The 13,996-nt window shown below is 47.0% G+C and overlaps 1 protein-coding gene across 1 annotated transcript in view; it reads left to right on the top strand.

The window, feature by feature from the left end:
* The window catches only part of Itgb3 (integrin subunit beta 3), a 58,413-nt gene that overhangs the window by 13,139 nt on the left and 31,278 nt on the right, over positions 1–13,996 (top strand). Inside the window, exons 2-3 of the mRNA XM_085829486.1 lie at positions 3,945–4,030; positions 13,073–13,268. Of these exons, the coding sequence (XP_085685612.1) occupies positions 3,945–4,030; positions 13,073–13,268 (282 nt within the window). The remainder of the gene's footprint in view (positions 1–3,944; positions 4,031–13,072; positions 13,269–13,996) is intronic.

Below are 13,996 nucleotides of genomic sequence, written 5' to 3'. Positions count from 1 at the left end.
TGTGCCCGCTCATTCTCTCTCATTCTCCCTCAAACAAAACCAATACATGCAGAAAAAAGAACTTGATTGGACCCATCCCGCTTTTTATTGTAACTACCTCCTCTTGGGTCTCCTCTCTTTCTTGTGAGCATTGATGGTGTTTATGTCCAGGATTGCTCTTTGCTGCCGGTCTCCATGGGAACTCCCCAAAGAGGGGAGTCCCTGAAATAGTCCAGGTTGGGTCCCTCTCAGAACTCTTCTGATCCAGCTGTAGTGAAGAGGGCTCTGTGCAACCCCAGGGGAACAGCTGTGAGGCTAAGGTCTGGCCAGACTGCCCTTGCAGGGAGGAGCCTTGGGTGGCACAGCTGGTTTTGTGGGCTCAGAACCTGGCAGCTGTGGAAATATCAGCTGTCTTTCCTCCTTAGACCTTGCATTGTTGAGAGCTAACCCACTCAGGTGTGCTGGGGACAGGCTTGGAGCCAATTGCCATCTTGCTATTTACACACTCAGACTCACACACACACACTCACATTCACACCCAGACTCATACACACACACACTCACACTCAGACTCTCACACACTCTGTCTCTCACACACACATTCTCACACTCATGCACACTTTCATACACACCCACTTTCCCTTTGTCTCTCTATGTTGCTCTCTCTCACACACACATCCACACAAATCCTCTCTCGCTCTCTCTTTCTCTTTCATGTACACACATACACATACATACAATACACATCCCCTCTCTCTTTCTCTTTCATGCACACACATATACATACATACAATACACATCCCCCCTCCCCTCTCTCTCTCTTACACACACACACACACACACACACACACACACATGAGAATAGAGCCAATAGTTATTCACGAGCTTGTGGTGGTGTCTCACTGGTTACGTGTGGAATGGAAAAAAAGCCTTTGAAGCAAGACAGCAAGTCAGAACCCAGCCTCTGAGGAGCCCTGGAGCTTCGAAATGCTGCTTCAAGGATTCCACGGACAATCCAGTGTTTTGAGGAGATGAATGATATCATATATTATCCAAGGCTCCATTTACATATTCTATGTGTATGGTTATGTCTCAGTAGATCTAAATCTAAATCTAGATATTGAAATAGAATCCTGCTGCTTGCAGTGTGGTCTAGGATAGCTCCGACTCATGACATAAATCCTGCTGTAGCTACCTGATGCTGGAGTTATAGGTGTGCAGCACCGAGCCTGGCTCTACAGGTTTTATTCTAGAACTCTGTATACTGTTTAGAAATGAGCTTTGTTTGCAGCAAAATAAAACGATTTAGCCCCAGACCTTTCAGTTGGCTCCAGTGCATCTTTGGGCTGGTTTAGGCAGGCAGATCTGAAGGATTCAACTGACCTTTCCTTGTCTTCCCCTGCTCTCCCCCTCTCCTCTTTTCTTCCTTTCCTTATTTTATTTCCATGCTGGGGATGAAACTCAGGTCCGCAAGCATGCTAAACATTCATTGTACTACTAAGCTATTTTATCAGCTCTTAAATGTAATTTTTAAAAGAGTAAAAGTTACTATGTTCATATAAACGTACAGAAAGAACATGTATCAAAGATTCTAATCAGTTTAAACAGTGTGGGAACTGGTAAGGTGTTAGAACTACTTCAAAGAGGAAATCAAAGAAGGGCGTTTTATAGTTTGACAGTCATATGGAAATGGATTGGCTAATAGATTGACACAATAAGCTTTAACCTTTGGGGCTTACATTCTCTAGTAGGTGGACACTGTTGACATTTTTGTTGGATGAGAATTGTATGTGTTTTTCTCATAAAAATAGATTTACATCATCATCATCATCAATTTTCTATGTTAATCTCTACTTGTACAAAGTTGTTAAGCATCCTAATCAGGTCAAGACACTGATGCAGACAGATAGTCTCTGACCATGGCGGGCCATTTTCTGAGTGTGTCCTGCTCAGCTGTTGAGATAGCTAGAATTTAGTTATAATAAAATAGATGTTTGACTAGAGGAAGATGAGATGTTCTGGAGATGTCAAGAAAACACCCTGGCACACTGTGCCCCTTCTTAGAATTGGGAACAAAACACCCATGGAAGGAGTTACAGAGATAAAGTTTGGAGCTGTGACGAAAGAATGGACCATCTAGAGACTGCCATATCCAGGGATCCACCCCATAATCAGCTTCCAAACGCTGACACCATTGCATACACTAGCAAGATTTTGCTGAAAGGACCGAGATAGAGCTGTCTCTTGTGAGACTATGCCGGGGCCTAGCAAACACAGAAGTGGATGCTCACAGTCAGCTATTGGATGGATCACAGGGCTCCCAAGGCTCCCAATGGAGGAGCTAGAGAAAGTACCCAAGGAGCTAAAGGGGTCTGCAACCCTATAGGTGGAACAACATTATGAACTAACCAGTACCCTGGAGCTCTTGACTCTAGCTGCATATATATCAAAAGATGGCCTAGTCGGCCATCACTGGAAAGAGAGGCCCATTGGACTTGCAAACTTTATATGCCCCAGTACAGGGGAACGCCAGGGCCAAAAAAAATGGGAATGGGTGGGTAGGGAAGTGTGTGTGGGGGAGGGTATGGGGGACTTTTGGGATAGCATTGGAAATGCAATTGAGGAAAATACGTAATAAAAAATATTAAAAAAAAAAGAAAACACCCTGGCAATTAGGATAATGTATTTGGAAATAGACTGGCTGGTGGCAAAGCCAAGAAATGAAAGTTATGGGCAAAGGAAGTCCTTCAGAAAGTCGTCCGAGGACTGTCAGGCTGTGTGAGGAGGAATGGCTCTACCTGCTCCTGGGAGATCAAGACTTCCCAGAGGCACAGTAGGCAGAGAGGATTTATCTGTCTGAGGCCTGGGATTCACTTCCTGGCTGCTTCTCAGCACTATTTTGGTCCGCTTGGCTGTCCTTGTTCCTTCCCCCTGCCGTTTGTCAATGTGGGGAGTCTTCACTTTTGAGTGGCATCCTGAAGCATCCTCTTGGCCTATTGAATTCTTGCAAAAATCCTGAGCGATAGGTCAGTTATTTCATAGAGGAGGGGAGCTACTCAAGGGCGCAGTATGGAGCCTAAGACCTTGCATCAGAGCGCCTCAGAAGTGCCACATTCTTCCAGCCCCCATTAGTCTTCCTGATCTCTAGTTCAGTGTCCTCAGCCTTCCTAATGCTGTGTCCCTTTAATACAGTTCCTCCTGCTGTGGTGACCTCCCCCAACCACAAAATTATTTTGTTGCTACTTCATAACTGACTTTACTACTGTGATGAGTCATCACAGTAACAATTGTACGACTGTTATGTAAATGTTATGCTATGTTTATTGTAACAGTAAATATCTGATATGTAGGATATCTGATGTGTGGGCCCCCAAGGGGTCATGACCCCCCAGGTTGAGACCCATCACGCTAGTTCTTTTGTGTGCATTCAATGCTTAGGCCTTGAAGACAGACGTATTGGAAAGCTTGACAGGAGTTCAGATAGTGGGACATGGCAATTGAGGTTACCCTGCTTTCATTAAAGCCCACAGTATTTAGGTGTCAATCTTACTGCATCTGAGCCCCAGGACCTCTGTAGTAGCCGTGGCTGCAGTTAGACAGTTGGAGAAGGCGCATGGCTATTACGCTGGGCCTTAGCTTTTCATTCACGCAGTGCAGGTATAAAACCAGCCACTGATTAAAGCCTTTCTGTCAGTTACCATGGGGCCCTTGGGTCTGTCACTCAGCCCTATCCGCTGTGCTGCTGTGTCTTCATTTGCTGATAAAGGAGTGAGTTTCTCCCTACCCACTTTCTTTTTTGTGTAATAGCCCACGTTTGGTAACTTGTCCAATGGGTAGGGTTAGAGTATGTTTGTGTGTACCTAGGAAATGTTCACTTGAGTGTTTGGTAAATTTGGGGTAGTCGGGGCAGGATGGTCACTGCTCTGAGCATATCAGGGGCTGATGTCTTTGCCTCTTTGTTGCAGAGTCCAACATCTGTACCACACGAGGCGTGAACTCCTGCCAGCAGTGTCTGGCTGTGAGTCCTGTGTGTGCCTGGTGCTCAGATGAGGTAAGGAGCCTATGCCTTATTTGTCAACACAGTAAGACAACTCTGACCTTTAAAAGGAATATGAGGTAGTTTATCCTGGAGCCAAATGTAAGAGACCGTGGCCAAGGAACATAGATTCAAATATGGGTTCCAACGTGATAACCACTATAATGAACGTTTTATAGTAACAGAACAAAGATGGTAATAGGTCAAGGTACTTTAGACACACATTGGTGAACCATCAGATGAGGTGGTTACAGCAAAGTCAGGAAATCTTTGTTACAAGTGTCTGAGGTTACCTCATAACAGTCCCAGCCTGTGGGGTTGGTGGAAGCTAGGAGTCTGCACATTTTAGAAAGGACTTTACTAGTCTTAAGAATGTTAAGTCAAACCTAGAGGTGGGCAATAGGTAGCTATTTAGGGGGATAATTTAGCCCCAAACTATTTGGTGCCCAACCTGTAGCATTCATGTGACCTTGTTGAATGTTCAACACAGGTGTGGCTCCCCACCCCCATCCTAACTTGCCCCAGACACCTTGTTTCCCTAGATTTAGATGCTTCAGTGTAGGTGCAGACACATAGAGTTATTTCCTTCCTCCTAAATGCAGTCTCTTTCCCCTTCTGAGCAAGACTAGGTGACGCCTTCCCCAGGATGCATGGTGGAAGCTGGCAATGATCCTGGAGCCTGTTCTGCCCTTCTACTCCAGCCATTTTGCTTGGGCATTGTCATTACTGTGATTATTGCTGCCCTTCCCCAGCCTATGCTTGCTTTGGGCTGGAACATCTCATGGAAGAAGGGCTTTACTCTCTAAAAGAAGAGAGGCGCTAGGGGTATAGAGGGATGCCAGCTTATCCGTCCCCCCCCCCCCCCCGCAACAAAACAAAAACAAAAAACCCTAAAAACTCAGAAGAGGAATGTTGTGTGTGTGTTTGTATGTGTCTCTGTGTGTCTATATTTCTGTGTATGTTTATATGTTCGTGTGTATGTGTGTGTTTGTGAATGTGTATGTTTGTGTGTATATATGTTTATGTGTATGTTTGTGTGTGTATGTGTGTGTTTGTGTGTCTTTGTGTGTGTATGTGTGTTTGTGTGCATGTATGTGTGTGTTTGTATATATTTGTATATGTGTATTTGTGTACACTTTCTTAAAGATCCTTTTTTCTTCCCTTCTCTCTGACAGTGATGCCCCTCTATCTTCTTTCCTTCCTTCATCTCTAAAGTATCAATGGATGAGGGAGCACAGCTCAATGGTGAGGACCAGACAATGACAGGAAAGGGTTAGCTGTGTCTAGGCAGAGGGTTTGTTGTGTCTGAGTCCCTAGGGAATGAGTGTGTCTGAGGGAATGGCTATGTTTGTGGCCAGGCTGGGAATTTGGAGCTGGCAAGGGCTGATGGGGAGGTAGGGAAAGCCTGTGGCTGGAGAGGTTCCCAGCAGTTCCAGTGGGAGTGAGTCAGCACCCCCAGCAGGTGGTTACCTGAGCTGCTGGCCTCTCTGCTCCTCAGCCGCTAGAGCTACAGCCTCTGCCCTATACCACTCCTCAACCACCCTAGCTATTTCCTGATCTTTGTCTGCTTCTCTTCTGAATCCTCTGGGTTTCCTAAAAAGGCAAGCTCCTGGTCAGACTGGGGAGGAAGGGAGCAGAAGGCTGTTTTTACCCCCTAGAGGAGGGGCTGCCAGAGCCTCCAAGGCCAGCTCCATACACAGCCTTGGCCTCTGCTGCTCAACACAGGAACTATTTCTAGGGGCAGCTGCCTAACATCTGGGCCAGATTGATCTCATTTAGCGAATGAAACATTCTCTGGGGCTTGGGGGAGGGTGAGCCTGTTCCTTCTCCACCCCCACAGGTACCCCTCCCCTCTGGGCTTCACTGGAGGCTCAAGTGTGGCGTGGCTGTCTTCCTTCTGGTTTGTCATATCCTCCTGCCTCCGGTCACCATCATGGTTGTGTCAAGCTTCCTTTCTGAGGAAGTTGTAATTCTGCAACAATTCCAGAAGAAGGGGTGGGATGCCGAGGGTGCCGTGTTTAGATCGAATGGCTTGAAGTTGGCCAGCTGGAGCAGAGGGGAGCAGAAAGGAGCTCCCTGAGGAAGGGCTACTGCTATTCAAGCATAATTCCCTCTCATTCCCTGCATCTGGATCTTATAGGGATAAATCAGAGCTGGGCTCTGACCAGCCAAAGCCCCTCCTTAGGCCACGTGAACATATTCCATGTGACTAGATGCAAATGTGGAATATTTACCAGTCACTATGGTGAATCTTTGCCCTCTGGGGCAGACTGGGAGGCCAGAGGGAGGGAAAGATCAGCTTGTTGATGGGGTGGAGTTGGGAAATGGGTAGCAACCAGGACCAAAGGAGACCAAAGAAGGGAGGTAGAAAGCCCGATGAAATAGTCCCTTCAGAATGGAATAAAGTGAAAGCCAATATTTACCATCGCTAAGTGAGAGGGAGGAGGGGTGGGGCTGGGGAGTCTGATGTGGGGCAGAGTGTGTCAAGCAGGGAGGAGCCCTCGGCTGTAACTAGTTATCTTTTTCCTGAGGGAGCTGGACTTCTCCTACACAGGGCAAGCTGAACTATTGAAAGTGTTTGGATCTTGACTTTAAACATCTAAAGGTGGGGCTGGGATCACTGCTCAGCCTTCTGCCTCCCCTGTCTTGACTGTTTCAAGTGGTGCTGATGCTGGCAGTGCCTCGGAAAACAACTGGTTGGGCTCGGCTTGTGGTCCTTAAAGGACAGCAGCTCCTGGGTGTGTATAGCAAGCCCTTGGCTGGGTAAGAGGAAAACAGAGCCAAGTGGATGAGTGGGGTGTCTTGGGCCCACCCACCTAGGGTGTGTTCCTGGAGAGACAGAGGCATGGGTTAGATAACATGGACTGGAGTAATGCGACCTTTCTGATCAGCACAGCTAGCAGAGAACATCAGCTTCTCACAGAGCTAGAACCTATATTTTTGACTCAAGTGGTACCATACTGGATTCTAGAACTTTCTGAAATCATAAGGTAATTTAACAAGCTGGGAGTGCTTGTCAAATGTAAAGGCTCTGGGGATGGACTCTGGGCCTATTGCAACAGAACAGGTTGTCATGGTAACAAGAGGGACAGCATTGCTACTGGTGGAGGCTGGGATTGGACAGGATGGGTAGAGGTAGAATTGGGGTTACCAGATAAATACAGAACCCCCAATTCCAGTTGGATTAGATAGTAGATAATTTTCATCTTGGTAGGCATCGCATATTTCCTAAAGTTGGCAATCTTAAGACAAGAAGAAAGGCTAGGAATTGATACCCAGGATACCTGAGCCAGGTTGGAAGGTGGGCCAGCTCACAGACTTGACATCTAAGAATGAAAGAGGAAGAAGAACAGGTTTGGGTTAGCAAAGAGAAGGCTCCAGCTGGACTTACTTTCTGCTCTGTATCTGCTGGGGAAAGGCTCAGGACACTAATTACTCTTGAGTGTGTGTGTGTGTGTGTGTGTGTGTGTGTGTGTGTGTGTATCAGGGTCTCATGAGCAAGTCTGAAGTCTCTTTATTCTTATTTTTAACCTGGAGCATAGATGTCCCTCTTGAGTTTGGCCCCAAACTTGCTATTGTTAAAAAAAAAAAAAGAATACAAATGTATAGTAGGGTCTGGCAATGCAACCCAGTTACATGCGTGAAACCCTGAGCTCAACCCAGCATCGCATAAACTGGGCATGGTGGCAACATGCCTGCAGTCCTGGTCCTCAGGAGGTAGAGGTAGAGGTAAGAGGATTAAGGTGGAGGTAGAAGTTCAAGGCTGGACTAGGGAAATGGCTCAGTGGGTAAGCACTTGCCATGCAAGCAAGAGGACTTGAGTTCAAATCCCCAGCATCCTGGTAAAAGCTGGGCTTGGCCCCCGTGCTTCTGACTGCAGTGTTGGGGAGCAGAGACAAAGAGATCCTAGGAGCTTGCTGGCCAGATGTCCTGTCCAAAATAGCGAACTTCAGATTCACAGAGACCTTCTATCAAAAAATAAGGTGATTGGGGCACAGCTCTAATCCCAGCAGCAGTGAGACAAAAACAGGCAGATCTCCGTGAGTTTGAGGTCAGCCTGGTCTGCGTAGGGAGCTCTGGGGCAGCCAGGACTAGATGCTGAGACCCTGCCTTTAAAAAAAGGAAAGAAAAGGAATATGTCCCTCATCCTCACAACCAACAGAGCATGAATCTTAGTAGTTTGAGGCTAGGGAGACAGCTCTGTCACAGAGCCTAGCACATGTAAATCCACTCCCGGGGCTTCCTCCAAGGAGAAGAGCATACAGTAGCAGTGGCCGTTATAATGGGGACTGGAGGAAAGCGGCTGTTTTTACTTTTATTTACACTGGACCCCCAGAGGGTTTGAGTGTATTTGACTCATACTGAGACTTTGTGTTTTGAAATCATCTCACAGTCTTATTTTAGCCCCGGTCCAACCCTGTGAGACAGATATCACAGTGACCATTATTCATGCTGTACTTTCCTTAAAGAGGATTAAGGGGGGCTGATCCTAATTGCGTGTTTCACTGTCCCAGGAAAGGGAGGTAATCCAGGAGCAGAGCCTGGAGCCTCCCACCTCCGTGGGTGATGGGTGATTGCTTCCCCCAAGGGGCGGGACTTGACTCACTGGAGCCTCCCACCTCCGTGGGTGATCGCCTCCCCCAGGGGGCGGGACTTGACTCATTCCTATAACATCCGGGTTTTGATGGGAACTAGAACATTCACATCAACCCTCTTTCTAGTTTTCTCTCCCAGTGACCTGGAGATATCGGTTCTCCCATCTGGGCTCGGGTGGGACTGTGGCCAAGGGTGTTGAAGATGTTGCCTTGGTATCTTTGGGATCTTTCCAGAGCTTGAGGCTCTCAGGAAGAGCTGGGCCATTGAGCAAGCCTGTTAGGTTTCTGACTTGTAACGTCATCGATTGTAAAGGGAGGGAGACAGCTGGTCTTATTTTTCAGTGTCTATTTTTGTTTTTCTAAGGAAATTTATAGGAAGCGTAAGGACTGTCGGCACGTCTGAGCGTTCAACTCTCTCTTCTTAAGATTGAGGTTAGAAAGTGGAGCGATGGGGGGGATGAAGAGATGGCTTAGTGGTTGGGAGCACTGACTGCTCTTCCAGAGGTCCTGAGTTCAAATCCCAGCAACCGCATGGTGGCTCACAACCATGCGTAATGAGATTTGACGCCCTCTTCTGCGGTGCCTGAAGACAGCTACAGTGTACTTAAATATAATAAATAAATAAAAAATAAAAAAAACATTTAAAAAAAAAGAACGTGGAGCGAGGAGGGCCCCTCAGAAGCATTTGCTCCCGTTGCTGAGCCTGAAGATCTGGGTGGCTTGCTATTCTCCTCAGATCTCTGGTCTTCCCCTCCTGGTTCCCTCCATCAGCCTCTGCCTTGCTCTGGAAAGACTCAGGTCTGCTGGCATCCTGGTGACTTAATCACTGCCTTTTTGGGAGGTGTGTGGGCAGTTGGGATCAGAGATAAGAGTCATGGTGATGATGTGTGCTGGTGGTGATGTGTGTGTACATGTGTTAATGTATGTATGTATACTTCTGTGTATATGTACATGTGTGTGCTTTAGAAGGAAGAGACGGCTTCCTGGGAGTGTATGGTTTAGAAGGATGAGAGACAGGCACAGACAGAGATGGGTGGCTGATCACAAGGCTTGGTCTGTCCAGCTGTTAGTTCTTCCCACCGCTTTTCTGCTAGGTGTTAGGATAGAGGTTTTCTCTCATAGTCAGGCATGGCCTGTGGTGTCTTTTATGGGACATTTGTCACCAAGAAGGTTAAGTCTTATTCCCCTTGTGGGGGCTACTCCTCTGCCTCATATCTGAAAGCTGAGGAAGAAGAAAGGTACAGGCCAGAAGCCCCTTTCTCTTTCTGTTTGGGTCAGGTTGAGGTGTATGTGTTTGTGTGTGTGTGTGTGTTTGTGTGTGTGGTATGTGTGTGTGTCTGTAAGGGTGGAGTGTGTATGTGGTGTATGTGTGTGTAAGGGTGCAGTGTGTATATGTAGTGTGTGAGGGTGTAGTGTATATGTATAGTGTGTGTGTGTAGTGTTTGTGAGTGAGGGTGGTATGTGTGAGAGAGTGAGGGTGTTATATGTGAATTTGTGTGTGTGTCTGTGAGGGTAGAGTGTGTATGTGTATGTGGTGTGTGTGTGTAAAATGATGCAGTGTGTATGTGTGTGTGTATGTGAAGTGTATGTGTTTGTATGAGGATGGAGTGTGCGTGTGTGATAGTGTAGTTCGTGTGTATGTGTGTATGTGCGTGAGTGTGAGGGTGTAGTATGTGTGTGTGTGTGTGTGGGTGAGGATGAGGTGTGTGTATGTGTGTGTATAGTGTGTATAATGAGTGTGTATGTGTAGTGAGTGTGTATGTGTGTGTAGTGTGTAGTGAGTGTGTATGTGTGTGTAGTGTGTAGTGAGTGTGTATGTGTGTGTAGTGTGTAGTGAGTGTGTATGTGTGTGTAGTGTGTAGTGAGTGTGTGTGTGTCGTGTGTATGGGTGAGGATGAGGTGTGAGTGTGTATGTGTAGTGTGTAATGAGTGTATGTGTGTGTAGTGTGTAGTGAGTGTGTATGTGTAGTATGTAGTGAGTGTGTATGTGTGTGTGTAGTGAGTGTGTATGTGTGTGTAGTGAGTGTGTGTGTAGTGTGTGTGTGTGTAGTGTTTATGGGTGAGATTGAGGTGTGAGTGCTGCACTGTATCACTGCGCACACAGGCCTTTGTGGACTGATCTCTCTGCAGGTGTCCTGGTGGCCAGGTTATGCACAGCTGAACAGGAAGGACTTACCCATCTTTCCCAATCTTCTCACAGCCTTATCTTGCATCCCAGTCTCTGAATGCCTGGGGCATTCTCTGCTGTGGCTCCTCCGGGCACCCTTCCTCCCATTCTTAACTAGAAAGTTGAGTTCCTCATTTGTGAAGACTCTCCCTAGAGGTTCTTCACCTGTAAAATGATAAGTAGTAATTCCAGCATTACCAAGCTGTGAGCATTGCAGTGACTTTCCTGAAGTGCTTGTCCCATGCTGTATGCAGTGAGGGCTCAGTAAATGTTAATAGTTGTTCTTGAATATATGCATATACATATTGATGATGGCTTTTGAATGGTGGTAGTTAGGAGAGTCTGAAGACCTAGACATTGGGAAACAGGGGCAGGTAGGGGTGTGCCAGCTTTCAGGTCAGTCCCCAAACCTGGCATGTGACAGCTGGACATGAGCTCACGCAGTGCTGGTTAAATATGCCCAGTGTCAGGGTACGATGGAACTGAAAACATCCTTTTGCTAACCCACTTATCAAACACATCAGGAAACTAAGGCTCAGAGTGACTTCTGTGGTGTCATGTGGCTAGCTAGTGATGACCTAGATCTGAGGCCTGTTTCCTGATTTCAGTGTCCTTCCAAGAACATTTCATTCTTGCATGTGACACACAGACCCAGACCCTGAGGCTGAGGTGATACATACGTGTCAGTGTGTTTTTTTTTTTTGTCCAGCATGAAGGAGGAAGCTGAGAGAGCTGCCAGCACCTGTCCTCTGGCACTTTTCCTCAGCTTGTGAGTTTATTCCTAGGTAGATTATTCAGGAACTACTCAACGGAGCATGCTGGTAGCTGACTCTTGCTGAGTGCCTTCTGCTTGCCGGGTGTTATTTAGCCTGGCATGGCATTCCTACGATGAGAGGTTCTTATTAAATAGCTAATTCTTTCTAAAGTATTTTTTTTTATTGTGGTAGAATACATATAACAGAACTTACCATCTTGACCTTTCTGTGTGTGTGTGGTGTGTATATGTGTGGAGATCTATTTTGTGTGTCTTCCTTTCTCTCTACCTTATTTCTTGAGACTCAGGGTCTCTCATTGAACCTGGAGCTCATCGAGATGGCTAACCTCGCTGGTCAGCAAGTCCCAGGGCTCCTCCTGCCCCTACCTCCCTAGCTCTGGGTTTGCAGGCATGTGTCACCATACCCAGGTCTCTCTGTGTGTGTGAGAGAGAGTGTGTGTGTGAGTGTGTGTGTGTGTGTGTGTGTGTGTGTGTATGTGTGTTTAACACGGGTGCTGGGGATTGAGCTCAGGTTTCATTCTTGTGCTGCAAACAAATTCCTGACTGGACATCTCCCCAGCCCCTTCCTACCCATTCCTTTCCACCGTAACCACCTTAAATGTCCAGGTGAGTGACGTTGTCTATGTACAACGTGAAGCCCTCACTGTCATCTGTCCCCATAGCTGAATTTCATTATGCAAAACTAGAGCTTTGGGCTCATTAAACAACTCTTCCTCCTCTTCCTCTTCCTCAGCCCCTGGCAGCCACAATCTCCCCTTGCGTCTCTGTGGTTTTGATTGCTGTCTGTAGCCAAGGGTGACTTTTCCCCTTCATGATGCAGCTGAAGGAAGTGAGCTATGTGTCATGCTCTGGTACCCAGTCAGTGGTGACAATGCTGGGAGGGGAGAGGGGGTGTCAGTCTCAGCTAGTCTCAGCCAGCTCATTCTTGCTCTCTTATTCTTTACCCTCCACAGTATCTGCTCTGTCATCTTTGTCCTGGATAAAGAAGGAAGGCAGGAAACACACAATCATGGACCTTATAAAACAGCCAGCATGTAACACAGCATTGATAAATGGTTTTAACCTTGACCCACAGAAAGAAATACCTCATGGACTGTTACTCGTTATAGGTGCCATCTTCCAGTAAATAAAAGATTCCCCAAATAATGAAATTTTTATTTATATACTTGGGTATTTTCTATTCTATTTAATTATGTTTTACTTAGTAAACTTGATTTTGAGACTCACAAAGTAATCATATTTTACAATTTGGAAAACACTTGTTTAACAGGCTTCTTATTTAATGGTCCCTCTTCTCTGTTGTCAGTCCACGAACAGGCACTAAGTCAGTCTATTCGCCCTTCCTGTGCGTGGCCCTAGGGATTAACCATAGAAGGACCATGACAATTCTTTTATGCTAGATTAGCTCCAAAGGGCCAGAGAAGCTCTTGGCCATAGGGAGGTGACTTACCAGGCAGGAGGCACAGCTGCCCTAGCTCTGATGCTGACCTTTCTTTTCCCTCGGGCTCTTCTCTTCATAGACTTTGTCTCAGGGCTCACCCCGATGTAACCTGAAGGAGAACCTGCTGAAGGATAACTGTGCTCCAGAGTCTATTGAGTTCCCAATCAGTGAGGCCCAGATCCTGGAGGCTAGGCCACTCAGCAGCAAGGGCTCTGGAAGCAGCGCCCAGATCACTCAAGTCAGCCCCCAGAGGATTGCTCTTCGACTACGGCCAGGTGAGCGTGGGTGTGGGTGTGGGTGTGGGAGGTAGGTGTGTGTGTGGGATCATCTTGGGGAGAGACCGGAAACCAGTGGGCACAGGACATCAACTGTTGAAGGTCTGAGCGGGAACTCCCCCTGGGAGGGGCAGCACAGGATAGGACTGGGGTGGGAAGAGGAGGGGATGGGGAGTGGGGGTGTTTGGGCAGGAGAATGGAAGAAAATGAAAGGGGTCAGGATTGCAGTCAGAAGATCTGATAGTGAACCCCTACCCCACCCACACTGATCCTTGTGGTTCTGCTTCCTCCTGATGTGTGCTATCTAGTTGATAGCTCTGATGGAGGAACAGAACAGATAAGAGGGACGGTGAGAAAGGAAGTTGTAAGCCTTTTTCCCTCAGGGCACAGGAACTGTTTTGGGAGCAGGCAAAGTAGGGATAGAAAAGGGAGTGCTATTAGGCTAAGGGGAGCTTTTTGAAGCATCTAGACTTGACTTGACTGAATCAATAAGAGCTTGAGAGAGATCCACTCTATGCAAAGCGTCTATGGGATGTGGAGAGAACACGGTGCTATTTACTTTAGAGACGTTACCTCTGGTCAGCCAGGAACTCATATGGAGCCTAGGCTAGCCTTGACTTTGCAGTAGTCTCTGCTTCTGACTCGTGCATGCTGGGATGACAGGCATGTGCCACCATATCCAGCATAGTGCCTGTGCTTTACAGAGTCTGAACTGAAGCCACTGACAG

This window comes from Mus caroli, unplaced genomic scaffold, assembly GCF_978045245.1.
Source record: "Mus caroli unplaced genomic scaffold, Mus_caroli_1 scaffold_13, whole genome shotgun sequence".
NCBI classification, from domain to species: domain Eukaryota; kingdom Metazoa; phylum Chordata; class Mammalia; order Rodentia; family Muridae; genus Mus; species Mus caroli.
The sequence above is the reverse complement of the archived record's forward strand: the minus strand, read 5'-3'. Positions and strand labels throughout refer to the sequence as shown.